Source organism: Mastacembelus armatus, chromosome 13 (assembly GCF_900324485.2).
Source record: "Mastacembelus armatus chromosome 13, fMasArm1.2, whole genome shotgun sequence".
Taxonomy (NCBI): Eukaryota; Metazoa; Chordata; class Actinopteri; order Synbranchiformes; family Mastacembelidae; genus Mastacembelus; species Mastacembelus armatus.
In genome coordinates, this window is record NC_046645.1 from 26758923 (window position 1) to 26776080 (window position 17158).

The following is a 17158-nucleotide window of genomic DNA, read 5'->3' on the forward strand; positions in this document are numbered from 1 at the left end:
AGCAGTAAACCTTTCATCTTGTAGTAAATGTTTAAAAAAATACATTGATGTAATCAAAGCAGTCTGGAAGCAGGCAGCAAGGAAAGAAACTGCCGCTAACAGGCTTTTGTTATCTTAATGAATGAATCAGGGAAAAGCAGCACTGATTTGCCCGAGAAAACAAATTAGATTCCACTTGAACCGGACAGTCACTGGAGATCTTATGAGATTTTAGAAGTCCAGTCTGAGTCATATGTATCAGACGACATGTATACTGGTTGTTGACACACATACACAATAACAGAGATGGATAAAAAGGTGAGGGGGCAGCTGTTAAATGACTAATTTTCAGCTATAAATTCATTGCTGCAGAGAGAGAGCAGCACCTAAACCATTTTCAGTCGGTGCAGTCTTCATCAGCAGCATGCCGTGTGTCAAGCCTTTTTTTTTGGTAAACATTTGGTGACATTTTTTGATTGCCCACCTACTGTTAACAGCAACACCCACCGTCAGCATGACGCATAATGGAACACTTTGCAGCACCCATTGTTTTTATGTGTGCCCACACAACAGTGGCATTTCATGGACTGACCTACATTACTGACATGTGCTGGCATGCAGAGTTACACATTATTGCACATCATTCAATGAACAAATATCCCACCTACTGTATCTTGAACACTGAGACGTGGATTGAGCTACAGATCACAGGCTTCAAATCAAACGCCTCATGAACTTATAGCCCTGGTGCCAGTGTGTCAGAAATTACTTGTTCAAGTGAAACAAAATCAAATAAAACTGATGATATGCTGTGAAAATCAGAATGTTCTATTTATTTTTCACCTCCTCCTTTCTCCTTCCCCAACCACAGACCAAGTCCTGCCAACAGCAGCTTCTTCTCAGACATGTTCTGGATCAGAAGCAGCTATAAACCGTCTGTGGTGTAAAGATGGTCAGCAAACACTGCTTTGGTTACTCTTTGTATGTCTGCAGTGTAGGTCTTCCACTGTCCCTTTTGACAGACCAACACAGACTACTTCCCCCTGCTGGTGTGGAGAGGTATTTCCTCTCACTAGGTGCAGAACGAGCTGGTTGGCTGTGGGCTGGAGTCTGTGTGGTGCATTCAAGGACACTTTCTGGTCCAGTCAAAGAATATATTCATTGTTTTTCTCATGCTATTGCATTTTTACTGTTTTTACTGGATATTCTAAAACAAAGACATTCTTCCCGAAAGCTTCAGGCTTCATCCGTTGCTTCCTGAAGACCTCCTTTATGTAAATAAATACACAAACTCCATGGGTAATGTGTTGTGAAGGTGAAGGCATCTGAGGTTTCTTTCTCAGTTGTCTCTCACTGTTTGTGGTCTGCAGTAATATCTGTGGTCACTGTCATGTATGTAGGAGGCACAGCTGTCATTCAAATGAGATCCAGAATAGACATGAGGGGTCTCCCTGAAAGCATATTCATATTAATCACATGCTGCCTCGTCCACATTTGCTGCTGAGAAATAAACAACATAAAAGCCTGCGTGATAACAAACAGCAGTTCGTGTCATCAGCAACAAAATGGATTCACCAGGAAAATCCCAGAACAGTCATCTTTTTACTGTGGGAACTGATCAAACATGACTTGTGAGGTTTTTAGAAAGCCAAAGACAAGTTCTGGTCTTGGACAGGTAGAGGTCATAGGGTGAGTAATAGGAAAATCTCCTAGAAAAACAGTCATGGCAAGCAGCCATTCAAAGAGGAGGTGAATGAACAGATGATATGGTTGTGATAAGTCTTCTGTGCCCTCTTCAATCAGCCGCACTGTGACTCTGATATCTCTTCAGAGGGGAACAGTTGCTAACAGGTATCCACACACTGTGCAAATCCTCAGCCAGTGCTTCCCTGTCCAGCTACATCCCCAGTGGTTCCAGTGGGAATCATCTGAAGTCAGTGTGAAGCATTTAGGTTTCTGCTGCAAAAACAACACCTTCCATTCCTGTTTTCACACATGCACAGAATGTGCAGTGCATGTTGTTGACTGGCTATAGTGGGATAGTTAGATGAAAGTGAAAACCACAGACCTGATCTATTATCTACAGTACATTATCAAAGACCTCAGCGGGGCTGGCTCACCATGGCACCTGCTCAGTACTGCTGTACTGCTCAGTACACTGCACGATGATTTATCAAGGTACATTTGATCCCATTTAGCACAAGCTTGAACACCCTCCTAGTCATGGAAGGACCAGTGGTATAGCTGGATGGACAGATGGATGCTACTTCTTTGTTTCCAGCAGCTTTGTCTGCACAGTTTGTGTTTTAGAGATTAAGGGGTTCCTTCTCCTCTCTCTTCTCCTTTTCTTCTTTCTTCCCCCACTTCCTCTCCGCCTCATATCTCCATTCATTTCCATTTTCTCTCTTTATCATTCACTGCTCATTTCTTTTATTTTTCTCTCCTCTTTTCCTCGACTCGCCTCCTTGTGTGCTTGTCTAACAATCCTGTTCCCTCTTTTCATCCCTCTCTCCCTTCTGTCTTCGTCCACCTTTTGTCTCCTTTTCCTTCTTTGCTCTTCTTCTCTTTCTCAAATCTCATCCTCCAATTTTATACCTTCTCCATTCATTGTTTTGTTTTACGTTTTCTTTCTTCACATTCAGTGTCTTTCAATTTATTCCCATTTTCCTTCTTTTTCTCCATAAATTCTTCATCCTCTCTCCTCCCATCACATCTCCTCCTTTTCTTTCCTGTCACACTTTGGTCTTTCCAGTCTTCTCCTCTTCATCTGTCTTCCTGCCGCTCCTCCCTTCTCTCTTCAGTCTTCATGGAGACTCCATTGAGACAGAAAGGCAGATCCCAGCATCAGAATTCACTAGAGCACTTCTTCCCAGCTCTCAGCACACACACTACGAGTATGTTAGCAGTAAGTCTTTCCATCTTCATAGTGTGACATTAGTAGTCTTCTGCCATCACCTCCTCCTGTCCCTCCATCTCCGTGCTCGTCTTTGTCATTTCTCTCTTTCTCTTCCAAGTCTTCCTCTCATTTTTCTAAATTTCTGTTCAGAAACTGCTTTGTTGCTTTAGCTGTTTCAGATTATTGATGAGCTTCATAAAAATTTAAAAAGTCAATGGCATTTTTTGAACGCTTTAAGCAAAACTTGCTTTTTCAATAAAGACATTGTGGTGAATGGAACTTTGGGAATACGCTTTCTGAATGTGTAATGTCATCATCATCCCACAGATTGTGGAGATAAACCTTAAATATTTTTTTTTCCACTACAGCTTTATATATTTTGTTTCTGTCATGTTGTTTCTGTTCATGTCCTGAGATAAACATAAATCTGTACTCAACATTTACGTTCCTTGTTATTAATAATGTTGTTAGCATTTAGTCTGGATGTGCAGCCAAGGTCTCATGGTAGCTGTAGTATTTAGATGGAAGCATAAGATATTGCCATAAAAATCTTTGCGACTAGTTTTTAACTTAAGTTTACCATAATGTTTATCTTCATGCTCTGATGTTAGCAGACCTCCTGCAGGTCCCAAGACATGTTCACAACAAAAGTCACAAGTGTCTCACAGTGTCCTAAAATTTTATCATGTCATGATGACAATGTTTTATTCTTTGACGTGAGCCCTACAGATCTTCCCCTGCTTCTGACCTGAACCTGCAGCCGAAGTCAGGTGCTGCTGCAGGAGATGGATAGAAAAATTGTACTGTCAACCTCACTTTCAGGATCTTTCACCTCAGAAAAGACAAGTAATGTCTGAAAAATGTTCTGCTGCTGTGATGTTGATTCATGGTCAGAGCAGATAAACACTAAGAGGAAATATATTTGGTTTCTGGTGTTGGGTAACGTTTTGTCTAGTGATCAAATGCCCACAGATATTATTCACACTGAGTCAATGCACATAATAATTTTATTGTCAATTAAACATCTGGTTAGAGCTGCAGCCCACTCTGGACCCAGTGATTTCTTACAACAGGTTCAGGTTTTCCAACCGTAGCTTCTTTTCCTCGTTAATCTCGTTTGTTTTGATCATCTTGGCAGTGCATGCTGAAGTTTCCTAAATGTAAAATTCATTAAATATGTTCAATCATCAGTCGAACATCTAGTCTCTGCAGATCCAATGTTCGGAACTTTTTATTTGATTTTATTTTTATTTCTATTTCATTAGATTTCAGCTTGACAGTTTGGTGTTCCTGGAAACTTTGAACAGCAGGAGGAAATGTGGTGACTGTGAAGCTTACCAGAGTTTAAACTGACTGGACAATTTCACAATCTGAAGCTGTGTCGTTGTGAAACTACCTGATCAGATAAACACAACTATTACAGACCCTGCCTTTATATGGTCAAATGTCTGCAGCTTCATGTGAGGAAACATGTATAAATAAAGGTGGTTTGTGGAACTTGAGGTCAGCTGCTGCAGATGCCACACACATGCAAACCACAGGTAACATTGCTGCTTCTTCTTCTGTTAAAGTGTGAAGTCGCTGCTTTGCTTTAACTTGCTTTAAAAGTTTTGTTAACTTTTCAGATGATGTTAGAGACAAAGAGAAGAAATGTGACAACATCCTCCTCCGTCTTATGTTTCAGGTTTCCCTCAGGATGACTTCCTGCGTGTTCTCCATCTTCTTCCTCATCTCCCTGTTTTCCTCCAACACTGCCGCCAATCCTGCTGGCCTCAAAATCCGAATAACCAGCACAGCGCTGCCCATGTGTAAGATCTGCACATCCACACTTTGCTCCATCAGTGAACAACACCTCAACACTTGAGAATCTAAAACCAAGTAGAAAACAACAAACTGTCCACTTCACTAAGAACAACAATGCCACAGAAACCAGATTTTATAGCAGGATCCCTCTCCTCGCTAAAGTCGGCAGGCAATGGATGAATAAAAACTGTTTCTGTGTAGTAAATTTCTGATGGGACCTGTCCTATGATTTCATAGTGAAGGCTCAAGCTCTGGCCTTTATCCAGGAGAATATGGTCAACGCACCTTTTCCAGACTTTGAGGTTGCCAGGTGCAAACTCCAGAGGTAAGAAGCTGCTTCCACACATTACTGTCAAGAAACAAGAGTCGATTTATTAGGAACTCCTGTGTCGGACCCAGTCGGTTCATTCGGAACCCCTGTGTCAGACCTAGTCAGTTTATTAGGAACCCCTGTGTCTGACTGTGTGTTCCTGACTGCTTCTCTCTCCCTTCTGCTCAGACTAACCATCACGAAACTGATTCTCAATGACTCTGATCTTCGTTTCCGGGAGAACTTGGGCTTCCAACTTGTGATCCAAGGGTTCAGTTTCAGTGCCTCCTTTGACCGACAGATCAACCTCTGTGTTTTGTGAGTTCTCAAGCTTCATCTGTCAACTTTCAACTGTCAACTTGAAAGAACCAGACTAAACATGATCAAATCATCTGTAAGTGAGAATAGGACATTCTTGAGGCATATTGGTTTTTTTTCTAAAGTGCTTTGAGATGATTTGTATTGTGATTTGGCGCTATACAAATAAACTGAATTGAAATTGAATTGAAAGTGTGTTGATCAGAGGGCGTATTGATCAGACTCTAGAGGAATGTGTAAAGAACTAGGTCCAGTTGTCAGCTAAAGTTATGTAGAAAGCAGGAATGCTGGTGTAATAGCTGCTGATTAATATCTGCACAACCTTTAATATCTGTGATTTACTGCAGCTTGACACATCATGTTTAAAATGTTTAGTAACAGATTTGTGGTGTGTGATTTCACAGTGAAGACACAGGAACATCCACTATTGCAGCTGGAGGAATAAATGCTGATATCGAAGTGAGGCTTTTACAAAATGCTGGACATTTAAATGTCGCAATGTCAAACTGTCGGGTCAGCGCTGACAACCTGGTCATGACATCCACTGGCACGCTCAGGTAACACAAAGCAAACATCTGGTTTTTGGACCAGGTGTTGAATCCAAATCCAAAGCAAAACTGAAGTGAAGTTGATCTGGATAAGAGGCCGAGTGCTAAGAGGTCATGAGTTAATTATGCATGTTCTTTGTTTTCAGCCTCATATGGAACACAATTCAGCAAGCTCTGCGCTACCTCTTCAACAAATGGGTTTGGTTCTTTAATGGTTCTTTAATCTTTCTGTGTCCTCTGTCCTAACAACAGCAAGTGTGCATCTGCATTTCTGACGACACTACAAAGAAAACAGAGTTTTAAAGGCCATGTATGGGACTGTCAGTGATTGCTGCTCTAGTGTTGTGTGGGATTCCTTGTGGTCTCTAATGCCATTGAACATATTTGATTGTCTGCTCTCAGGAGAAGATGCAATCAAAAAAAATGTAGCCATGAAAAACCTCTTAATTCAACTTTTGGCTCATTCATTTCAGTTTTTTCTCCTCCTCTGTGGGATTTAGTTTGATTTAGACCAGAAATATGAAGACACATACCTGTACAGGTGTACAGTCTGCAGTCTGTAGCTAAAAATCCATTTTTCTGAGCATGTAGTGTGTGAGAATAATCAGACAAACCTGTTTATTGGTACACAGCCATTGAAAACACTGTCACATACCACCTTCCTGAAATATGATTTCACAAAAAAAGTCGAGGGAAACACAGTTCATTTTCCCGGACCAAGCATTTATCCAGACCAGTGGTTAACATGTCTGACTGTAGAGTGATGCAGACCTGTTCAGCCCTGTCACCTGTCTGTCTGCAGTTCTGCTCCTTTTTTGTGGAAAGGGTTGGCCTGCCCAAAGTTAACCAGATGTTGGACACAGTTGTCATGAATGCACCAGTGTATCGGGACTTTGGCATCTACGTTCAGTTTTCTCTGACCAAAAACGTTGAAGTGACAGCCACCAGCCTCGACATGTCTTTCAGTGTGAGCAAATGACTCATTACCAACCAGGAGTTCAATCCCATCATGTTACTTTGGATATTGTAACATTTGAACACCTTCTAAGTCACATTCTTGTGTGTGTTTGTCAGGGTTTGTTTTATCGTCAGGGGGATGTCACTTCACAAGTAAATAACGGCATGAAGCCAGTTTTCCGTGAAAGCCACCGCATGATTTATTTCGGCTTTTCTGAAATTTTCTTCAACAGCGCGGCCATGTCCTTCTACAACGCTGGAACCTTGGAGAAGAAATTTGAAACGGTGGGGAAATGAAACACCTAAGAGTTTTAATAATGCATTTGAGCAAATGTAAACATTTTTATATGTAATCTATATTGTTATTTAGAGTTAAAATGGAATTTCTTCCTTGTTCCTGTAAACAAACACAAGCTCACAGCAGAGCTTTGGATTTGTATCTGAAGATTGTTTACTGTAAAGGTGAACTCCTCTCTCCTTCATTCCAGGTGACTTCAAGATCAACAAAAGTCCTTCTAAGGTTTCGCCAATTTTTTACGGTAAGTGAAACTACAAAACAAGAGATGGGAAAAAAAGACAAAAACAATTACAGACTTGTCTAGAAGTGTATCATCAACCAGACTTTCTCAGTCATTACAGACAAGACACAAGAAGAGAAAGCAAATGATCATTTTTTAAACAGGTCTTCTTGTGTGAGGTACAGGCTTTAGAATAAAACAGGTATAAACACTCACTCTAACACATGAAAACAATGTCTTTGAGTGTTTCTTTGACACAAACAGTGAGGATTTAAGAACAAAACTAAATTCTTTAACAAAATCAGGTTCTCTGTTTGTACATACCGAAAGCAGTAGCTCAGACAGTTGTGTGGTAAAGCTGCTACTCTGGTTCCAATTCCAATTCCAATTTTATTTGTATAGCGCCAAATCACAATACAAATCATCTCAAGGCACTTTACAAAAACTAAAACTAAAAACTAAAAACCCAACAATTCCCTTATGAGCAAGCACTTGGTGACAGTGGAGAGGAAAAAACTCCCTTTAACGGAAGAAAAAAACCTCCGGCAGAACCGGGCTCAGTTTGGGCGGCCATCTGCCTCGAACGGTTGGGGTGAGTGGATAGAGCAGAGAGAAAAGAACAGCAACAATAAACAACAAATAGACACTGCAAGTTGGTGGGGCCAGTAACTGTACATCAGCGATAAACAGCTCCAGGACCAGGGACACCTGCAGAAGGTACAGAGAGAGAGAGAGAGAGAGAGAGAGGGAGGGAGAGAGCACAAACTAGGGGAGAGAGAGAGCACAAGCTTAGTAACATTCAATGGTGGAATATACATGAGGTGGGAGAGAAGGGGGGGGGGGGGGAGTGTCTGCCTCCTGAACCCAGCCTGAGAGCTGGTTCCACAGGAGAGGAGCTTGATAGCTAAAGGCTCTGCCTCCCATTCTGCTTTTGAGAACTCTGGGAACCACAAGTAGGCCTGCACTCTGAGAGCGAAGTGGTCTATTGGGATAATATGGTACTATGAGGTCTTTAAGGTATGAAGGAGCTTGATTATGTACCGATTTGTATGTGAGAAGAAGGATTTTAAATTCTATTCTATATTTTACAGGGAGCCAATGAAGAGAAGCCAATATAGGAGAAATATGATCTCTCTTGCTAGTTCCTGTCAGGACTCTGGCTGCGGCATTCTGGATTAATTGGAGGCTTTTTATTAAGATATTAGGACATCCAGATAGTAATGAGTTACAGTAATCTAGCCTTGAGGAAACAAATGCATGGACTAGTTTTTCTGCATCATTTTGAGACAGGATGTTCCTAATTTTGGAAATGTTGCGCAGGTGAAAGAATGCAGTTCTAGAAATTTGTTTTATGTGTGAGTTAAAGGACAAGTCCTGGTCAAAAATAACTCCAAGGTTTTTTACAGTAGTGCTGGAGGCCAGGGCAATGCCATCTAGAGTAGCTATAATTTTAGAAAAGTTATTTCTGAGATTTTTAGGCCCAAATATAATGACTTCTGTTTTCTCCGAGTTTAAAAGTAAAAAGTTACTGGTCATCCAGGCCTTTATGTCAGTTAGACAGGCTTGAAGTCTGGTTAACTGGTTTGTGTTAACAGGTTTAATAGATAGATATAACTGAGTGTCATCCGCATAGCAGTGGTAATTAATAGAGTGCTTCCTAATGATATATCCTAAAGGAAGCATGTACAGGGTGAACAGAATCGGTCCTAGCACAGAACCTTGTGGAACTCCATAACTAACTTTTGTTCGTGTGGAAGCTTCATCATGGACATGAACAAACTGGAATCTGTCCGATAAATAGGATTGGAACCACTTTAACGCTGTTCCTCTGATACCAATCACATGCTCCAGTCTCTGTAATAAGATGTTGTGGTCAATGGTGTCGAATGCTGCACTAAGGTCTAGGAGGACAAGTATCGAAACAAGTCCATTATCTGAGGCTAAGAGAAGATCGTTGGTAACTTTCAACAGTGCTGTTTCTGTACTATGATGTGCTCTAAATCCTGATTGGAAATCTTCAAATAGTTCATTCCTGTGTAAGTGGTCTGATAGCTGCTTAGCAACAGCTTTTTCTAGGATTTTAGAAATAAATGGCAGGTTGGATATTGGTCTATAATTAGCCAAGACACCTGGATCAAGACTAGGCTTTTTGAGTAAAGGTTTGATTACTGCAGTCTTAAAGGCCTGTGGTACGTAGCCTGATACTAGAGATAAATTTACCAAGTCCAATAAAGATGAGTTCATTAATGGCAGGGTGCCTTTAAGCAGTCTAGTCGGGATGGGGTCCAAGAGACACGTTGATGATTTCGATGAAGCAACTACTGATGTAAATTCAGAGAGATCTATAGGAGAGAAGCAGTCTAAACATAACTGAGGTCCTACAGATGATTCAAGAGCTACTGTAGTAAAAGATTCATTTATTGCAGGTATAGGAAGCATCTGCTGAATTTTATCTCTAATAGTTGTGATTTTATTTGTAAAGAAACTCATAAATTCATCACTGCTGAGAGCTATGGTTTTCAACAACTGTGATTCGCAACTGTGTCTATTTACAATAACTGATGGTCTGTTTCATAGGAGCCATGGCGTCTAAATGCTCCTCTTGTTGCTGAAGTGAAACTTACTGAGACACCCAGAATTGCACTTACTGAGAGCCATGGCCTGACCATTGACCTGAGAGTCCGTGTCCAAGTATTATCAGCACCACTGAACAGGGAACCACATGTCATTACCTCAGTGTCTGCGGTAAGATAGACACACAACAATACATGTGCACAGATATGTATGCATATGTAAGTACTTTATGGTAAAAGTGTAATCTGTGGATTTCAACGTTAAGTAAAATATGCAATGATACATCAGAAACATTTATACAGCACAAGCTTACTTTCATAACACATTTTCAAATACAAACCTAACTCAACATGTTTCAGAGAAATCAGAAACGATCTTAAATTCCAATAAAGAAAATTAAAAAATAAAACAACAGAAGAATTGACACAATAAAAAACACAGAAGGTAAAAAGGTGCAGAGTTCAAAGCAGAATAAAATATACCATTAATTAAAAGTGATAAACCACAGTCTGAGCAGGGAGAGTGCAACTGTGGATTTGAAGAGCTGGTTTAGTGTGGAAGGGAAAGACATATTTATTACCTGTTTCTCTTGTCCCGCAGACCTGTAACAGTAATGTGAAGGTTGATATTCAGGGAAATCGTCTGACTCTTCCTTATAATGACATCAGGTATACACTCATACACCGACACAACCACACTACCATACACACACATATATGTGATTCACCCTAAAACATATTTTTGTTCAGCTGTGCAGTTGTCACCAGAAATGTCATAAGAGACATTATGGTAAGAAACGTGTCCTGTTATAATAATAATAATAAGACAATAATAATAATAATAATAATAATAATAATAATAATGATGATGATGTTGAACAGGTGAAACCTCTGAACAGCCTCCTGACAGACAGGATCTCTGACTTCCTGGCCAGTAAGCAGCAATGACTGTATTCCAGTGCACGTTGATTATTGCTAACTTTTCACTGTTAGATTAGTGCAGTGAAAGTGATTATGATCTTCTGTCTGTCTGCAGGTTGGTTTTCTGAGGGAGTAGTGCTTCCTCTGCCCGAAGGAGTGATCTTCACTCAGGGGCTGATTAAGTACCATGATGTGAGTCTGTTCACACTTAAACTAGATTAGAAAACGTGGATGCAGAATAGCTGAGAAGAGAAAATGGAAGCAGTATGTTGACCTGTTTGATTAACTGTTCTCTGGCACTTCACACCCATGTGATGTGTGCAGGGCTTCGTCCTAGTCGGAGGAGACCTAACCTTCACTCCAGCTGGGAGGAGAAACATCAGAGATTTTGGCAGATAAACAACAGCTATGAATCTGACGAGCATCTCTCTGCTTCTAAAAGTATTTGATTGTTCACATTGTACCAGTTGAAGTTCAGTATCTATTATCTATGGCTTATTCCTGCTATCCAGGGTCGGGGGGGCTGCAACCAATCCTAGCATGCAGTGGGTGAGAGGCAGGTCCCCCCTGAACAGATCATGAACAGAACATCAGAACAGATCAGAACATAGGGTGGGAAGGGACAGAGTGATACCACTGATCCACAATGCTCCCCAGTAAAAATTCTGTCACAAGTTCCAGTACTGGATTGAACTGTCACCCTTTACAACCTTGCAGCCTGTTTTTCTGATTCTTTCCACTGCAATAAAAGGCTTCGGCATCACTGAGTCTCATCTGAAATGTAGGTGACACATGACGATAAAGAACAAATAAGAACACAGTTTGAAAAACAGAATCCCATTATCAGTAAGAAAACTAATTTGTCCATACAGTAGATTAAAGTTAATGTGAAACTGTGACACAATTTAAAGCTGCTATTCCCATCATGCACCACTGTTACCTCTGAAACGTTGGAGTCCTACCCACAATCCTCTGCACAGAGGTAATCTAGGAACAGTACTAACTGCAGTTACTGCAGTACTAACCATAGTACTAACTCATTAATTTTCTTCTACATTTACAAATACAGAGGTACATGACCATGTAATGCGTTATGTCTTAAAAAATGTTTTAAACCGGTGACACAGACCCAGTGGAACAATAGATAATGAAATCAAAGTAATGTTTGAGCCACATTTAATTTTTCAGGGTCAAGCTGGACGAGATGATATTACAGTAGTTGACACGACTGTAAAAGATAACCTGTTTTATCAATTCAATTCAATTCAATTCAATTCAATTCAATTTTATTTGTATAGCACCAAATCACAATACAAATCATCTCAAGGCACTTTACAAAAACTAAAACTAAAAACCCAACAATTCCCTTATGAGCAAGCACTTGGCGACAGTGGAGAGGAAAAACTCCCTTTAACGGAAGAAAAAACCTCCAGCAGAACCGGGCTCAGTTTGGGCAGCCATCTGCCTTGACCGGTTGGGGTGAGTGGATAGAGCAACAATAAACAACAAATAGACACTGCAGGTTGGTGGGACCAGTAACTGCACATCAGCGATATACAGCTCCAGGACCAGGGACACCTGCAGAAGGTACAGAGAGAACAGAGAGAGAGGGAGAGAGCACAAACTAGGGGAGAGAGAGAGAACAAGGTTAGTAACATTCAATGGTGGAATATACATGAGGTGGGAGGAGATGAAGAGAGGGGAGGGGAAGGGAAAAGGGGGGGGGGTTAGGGTTTGGGGAGCTCAGTGCACCGATGGTCCTCGGGCAGTCTAGGCCTATAGCAGCATAACTAAGGGATGGTTCAGGGTTGTCTGAAGCCAGCCCTAACTATATGCTTTGTCAAAGAGGAAGGTTTTAAGTCTAGCCTTAAAAGTACAGAGAGTGTCTGCCTCCTGAACCCAGGCTGGGAGCTGGTTCCATAGGAGAGGAGCTTGATAACTAAAGGCTCTGCCTCCCATTCTGCTTTTGGAAACTCTGGGAACCACAAGTAGACCTGCACTCTGAGAGCGAAGTGGTCTATTGGGATAATATGGTACTATGAGGTTTTTGAGGTATGAAGGAGCTTGATTATGAAGGGATTTGTATGTGAGAAGAAGGATTTTAAATTCTATTCTATATTTTACAGGGAGCCAATGAAGAGAAGCCAATATAGGAGAAATATGATCTCTCTTGCTAGTTCCTGTCAGGACTCTGGCTGCGGCATTCTGGATTAATTGGAGGCTTTCTATGGAGATATTGGGACATCCAGATAGTAATGAGTTACAGTAATCTAGCCTTGAGGTAACAAATGCATGGACTAGTTTTTCTGCATCATTTTGAGACAGGATGTTCCTAATTTTGGAAATGTTGCGCTGGTGAAAGAATGCAGTTCTAGAGATTTGTTTTATGTGTGAGTTAAAGGACATGTCCTGGTCAAAAATAACTCCAAGGTTTTTTACAGTAGTGCTAGAGGCCAGGGTTATGCCATCTAGAGTAGCTATAATTTGAGAAAAGTTATTTCTGAGATTTTTTGGCCTAAATATAATGACTTCTGTTTTCTCCGAGTTTAAAAGTAAAAAGTTACTGGTCATCCAGGCCTTTATGTCAGTTAGACAGGCTTGAAGTCTGGTTAACTGGTTTGTGTTAACAGGTTTAATAGATAGATATAACTGAGTGTCATCTGCATAGCAGTGGTAATTAATAGAGTGCTTCCTAATGACATATCCTAAAGGAAGCATGTACAGGGTGAACAGAATCGGTCCTAGCACAGAACCTTGTGGAACTCCATAACTAACTTTTGTTCGTGTGGAAGCTTCATCATGGACATGAACAAACTGGAATCTGTCCGATAAATAGGATTGGAACCACTTTAACGCTGTTCCTCTGATACCAATCACATGCTCCAGTCTCTGTAATAAGATGTTGTGGTCAATGGTGTCGAATGCTGCACTAAGGTCTAGGAGGACAAGTATCGAAACAAGTCCATTATCTGAGGCTAAGAGAAGATCGTTGGTAACTTTCAACAGTGCTGTTTCTGTACTATGATGTGCTCTAAATCCTGATTGGAAATCTTCAAATAGTTCATTCCTGTGTAAGTGGTCTGATAGCTGCTTAGCAACAGCCTTTTCTATGATTTTAGAAATAAATGGCAGGTTGGATATTGGTCTATAATTAGCCAAGACTCCTGGATCAAGACTAGGCTTTTTGAGTAAAGGTTTGATTACTGCAGTCTTAAAGGCCTGTGGTACGTAGCCTGATACTAGAGATAAATTTACCAAGTCCAATAAAGATGAGTTCATTAATGGCAGGGTGCCTTTAAGCAGTCTAGTCGGGATGGGGTCCAAGAGACACGTTGATGATTTCGATGAAGCAACTACTGATGTAAATTCAGAGAGATCTATAGGAGAGAAGCAGTCTAAACATAACTGAGGTCCTACAGATGATTCAAGAGCTACTGTAGTAAAAGATTCATTTATTGCAGGTATAGGAAGCATCTGCTGAATTTTATCTCTAATAGTTGTGATTTTATTTGTAAAGAAACTCATAAATTCATCACTGCTGAGAGCTATGGTTTTCAACAACTGTGATTCGCAACTGTGTCTATTTACAATAACTGATGGTCTGTTTCATAGGAGCCATGGCGTCTAAATGCTCCTCTTGTTGCTGAAGTGAAACTTACTGAGACACCCAGAATTGCACTTACTGAGAGCCATGGCCTGACCATTGACCTGAGAGTCCGTGTCCAAGTATTATCAGCACCACAGAACAGGGAACCACATGTCATTACCTCAGTGTCTGCGGTAAGACAGACACACAACAATACACGTGCACAGATATGTATGCATATGTAAGTACTTTATGGTAAAAGTGTAATCTGTGGATTTCAACGTTAAGTAAAATATGCAGTGATACATCAGAAACATTTATACAGCACAAGCTTACTTTCATAACACATTTTCAAATACAAACCTAACTCAACATGTTTCAGAGAAATCAGAAACGATCTTAAATTCCAATAAAGAAAATTAAAAAATAAAACAACAGAAGAATTGACAATAAAAAACACAGAAGGTAAAAAGGTGCAGAGTTCAAAGCAGAATAAAATATACCATTAATTAAAAGTGATAAACCACAGTCTGAGCAGGGAGAGTGCAACTGTGGATTTGAAGAGCTGGTTTAGTGTGGAAGGGAAAGACATATTTATTACCTGTTTCTCTTGTCCCGCAGACCTGTAACAGTAATGTGAAGGTTGATATTCAGGGAAATCGTCTGACTCTTCCTTATAATGACATCAGGTATACACTCATACACCGACACAACCACACTACCATACACACACATATATGTGATTCACCCTAAAACATATTTTTGTTCAGCTGTGCAGTTGTCACCAGAAATGTCATAAGAGACATTATGGTAAGAAACGTGTCCTGTTATAATAATAATAATAAGACAATAATAATAATAATAATAATAATAATAATAATAATAATAATAATGATGATGTTGAACAGGTGAAACCTCTGAACAGCCTCCTGACAGACAGGATCTCTGACTTCCTGGCCAGTAAGCAGCAATGACTGTATTCCAGTGCACGTTGATTATTGCTAACTTTTCACTGTTAGATTAGTGCAGTGAAAGTGATTATGATCTTCTGTCTGTCTGCAGGTTGGTTTTCTGAGGGAGTAGTGCTTCCTCTGCCCGAAGGAGTGATCTTCACTCAGGGGCTGATTAAGTACCATGATGTGAGTCTGTTCACACTTAAACTAGATTAGAAAACGTGGATGCAGAATAGCTGAGAAGAGAAAATGGAAGCAGTATGTTGACCTGTTTGATTAACTGTTCTCTGGCACTTCACACCCATGTGATGTGTGCAGGGCTTCGTCCTAGTCGGAGGAGACCTAACCTTCACTCCAGCTGGGAGGAGAAACATCAGAGATTTTGGCAGATAAACAACAGCTATGAATCTGACGAGCATCTCTCTGCTTCTAAAAGTATTTGATTGTTCACATTGTACCAGTTGAAGTTCAGTATCTATTATCTATGGCTTATTCCTGTTATCCAGGGTCGGGGGGCTGCAACCAATCCTAGCATGCAGTGGGTGAGAGGCAGGTCCCCCCTGAACAGATCATGAACAGAACATCAGAACAGATCAGAACATAGGGTGGGAAGGGACAGAGTGATACCACTGATCCACAATGCTCCCCAGTAAAAATTCTGTCACAAGTTCCAGTACTGGATTGAACTGTCACCCTTTACAACCTTGCAGCCTGTTTTTCTGATTCTTTCCACTGCAATAAAAGGCTTCGGCATCACTGAGTCTCATCTGAAATGTAGGTGACACATGACGATAAAGAACAAATAAGAACACAGTTTGAAAAACAGAATCCCATTATCAGTAAGAAAACTAATTTGTCCATACAGTAGATTAAAGTTAATGTGAAACTGTGACACAATTTAAAGCTGCTATTCCCATCATGCACCACTGTTACCTCTGAAACGTTGGAGTCCTACCCACAATCCTCTGCACAGAGGTAATCTAGGAACAGTACTAACTGCAGTTACTGCAGTACTAACCATAGTACTAACTCATTAATTTTCTTCTACATTTACAAATACAGAGGTACATGACCATGTAATGCGTTATGTCTTAAAAATGTTTTAAACCGGTGACACAGACCCAGTGGAACAATAGATAATGAAATCAAAGTAATGTTTGATCCACATTTAATTTTTCAGGGTCAAGCTGGACGAGATGATATTACAGTAGTTGACACGACTGTAAAAGATGACCTGTTTTATCAATTCAATTCAATTCAATTCAATTCAATTCAATTTTATTTGTATAGCACCAAATCACAATACAAATCATCTCAAGGCACTTTACAAAAACTAAAACTAAAAACCCAACAATTCCCTTATGAGCAAGCACTTGGCGACAGTGGAGAGGAAAAAACTCCCTTTAACGGAAGAAAAAACCTCCAGCAGAACCGGGCTCAGTTTGGGCAGCCATCTGCCTTGACCGGTTGGGGTGAGTGGATAGAGCAACAATAAACAACAAATAGACACTGCAGGTTGGTGGGACCAGTAACTGCACATCAGCGATATACAGCACCAGGACCAGGGACACCTGCAGAAGGTACAGAGAGAACAGAGAGAGAGGGAGAGAGCACAAACTAGGGGAGAGAGAGAGAACAAGGTTAGTAACATTCAATGGTGGAATATACATGAGGTGGGAGGAGATGAAGAGAGGGGAGGGGAAGGGAAAATGGGGGGGGTTAGGGTTTGGGGAGCTCAGTGCACCGATGGTCCTCGGGCAGTCTAGGCCTATAGCAGCATAACTAAGGGATGGTTC

At 40.7% G+C, this 17158-nt stretch overlaps 1 protein-coding gene across 1 annotated transcript; it reads left to right on the forward strand.

The window, feature by feature from the left end:
- Window positions 1–4397: 4397 nt before the first annotated feature.
- On the forward strand, window positions 4398–16118 carry LOC113135097 (phospholipid transfer protein-like). The gene is made up of 22 exons (XM_026314749.1): window positions 4398–4416; window positions 4560–4683; window positions 4916–5003; window positions 5178–5306; window positions 5711–5863; window positions 6001–6052; window positions 6657–6821; window positions 6929–7096; window positions 7300–7350; window positions 9907–10074; window positions 10504–10571; window positions 10653–10692; window positions 10785–10836; window positions 10939–11015; window positions 11148–11214; window positions 11260–11264; window positions 14436–14603; window positions 15031–15098; window positions 15180–15219; window positions 15318–15369; window positions 15472–15548; window positions 15681–16118. Exons 2-22 carry the CDS (start codon window positions 4572–4574, stop codon window positions 15753–15755), a joined length of 1875 nt encoding a protein of 624 aa, XP_026170534.1. The 5' UTR covers window positions 4398–4416; window positions 4560–4571; the 3' UTR covers window positions 15756–16118.
- Window positions 16119–17158: the final 1040 nt, after the last annotated feature.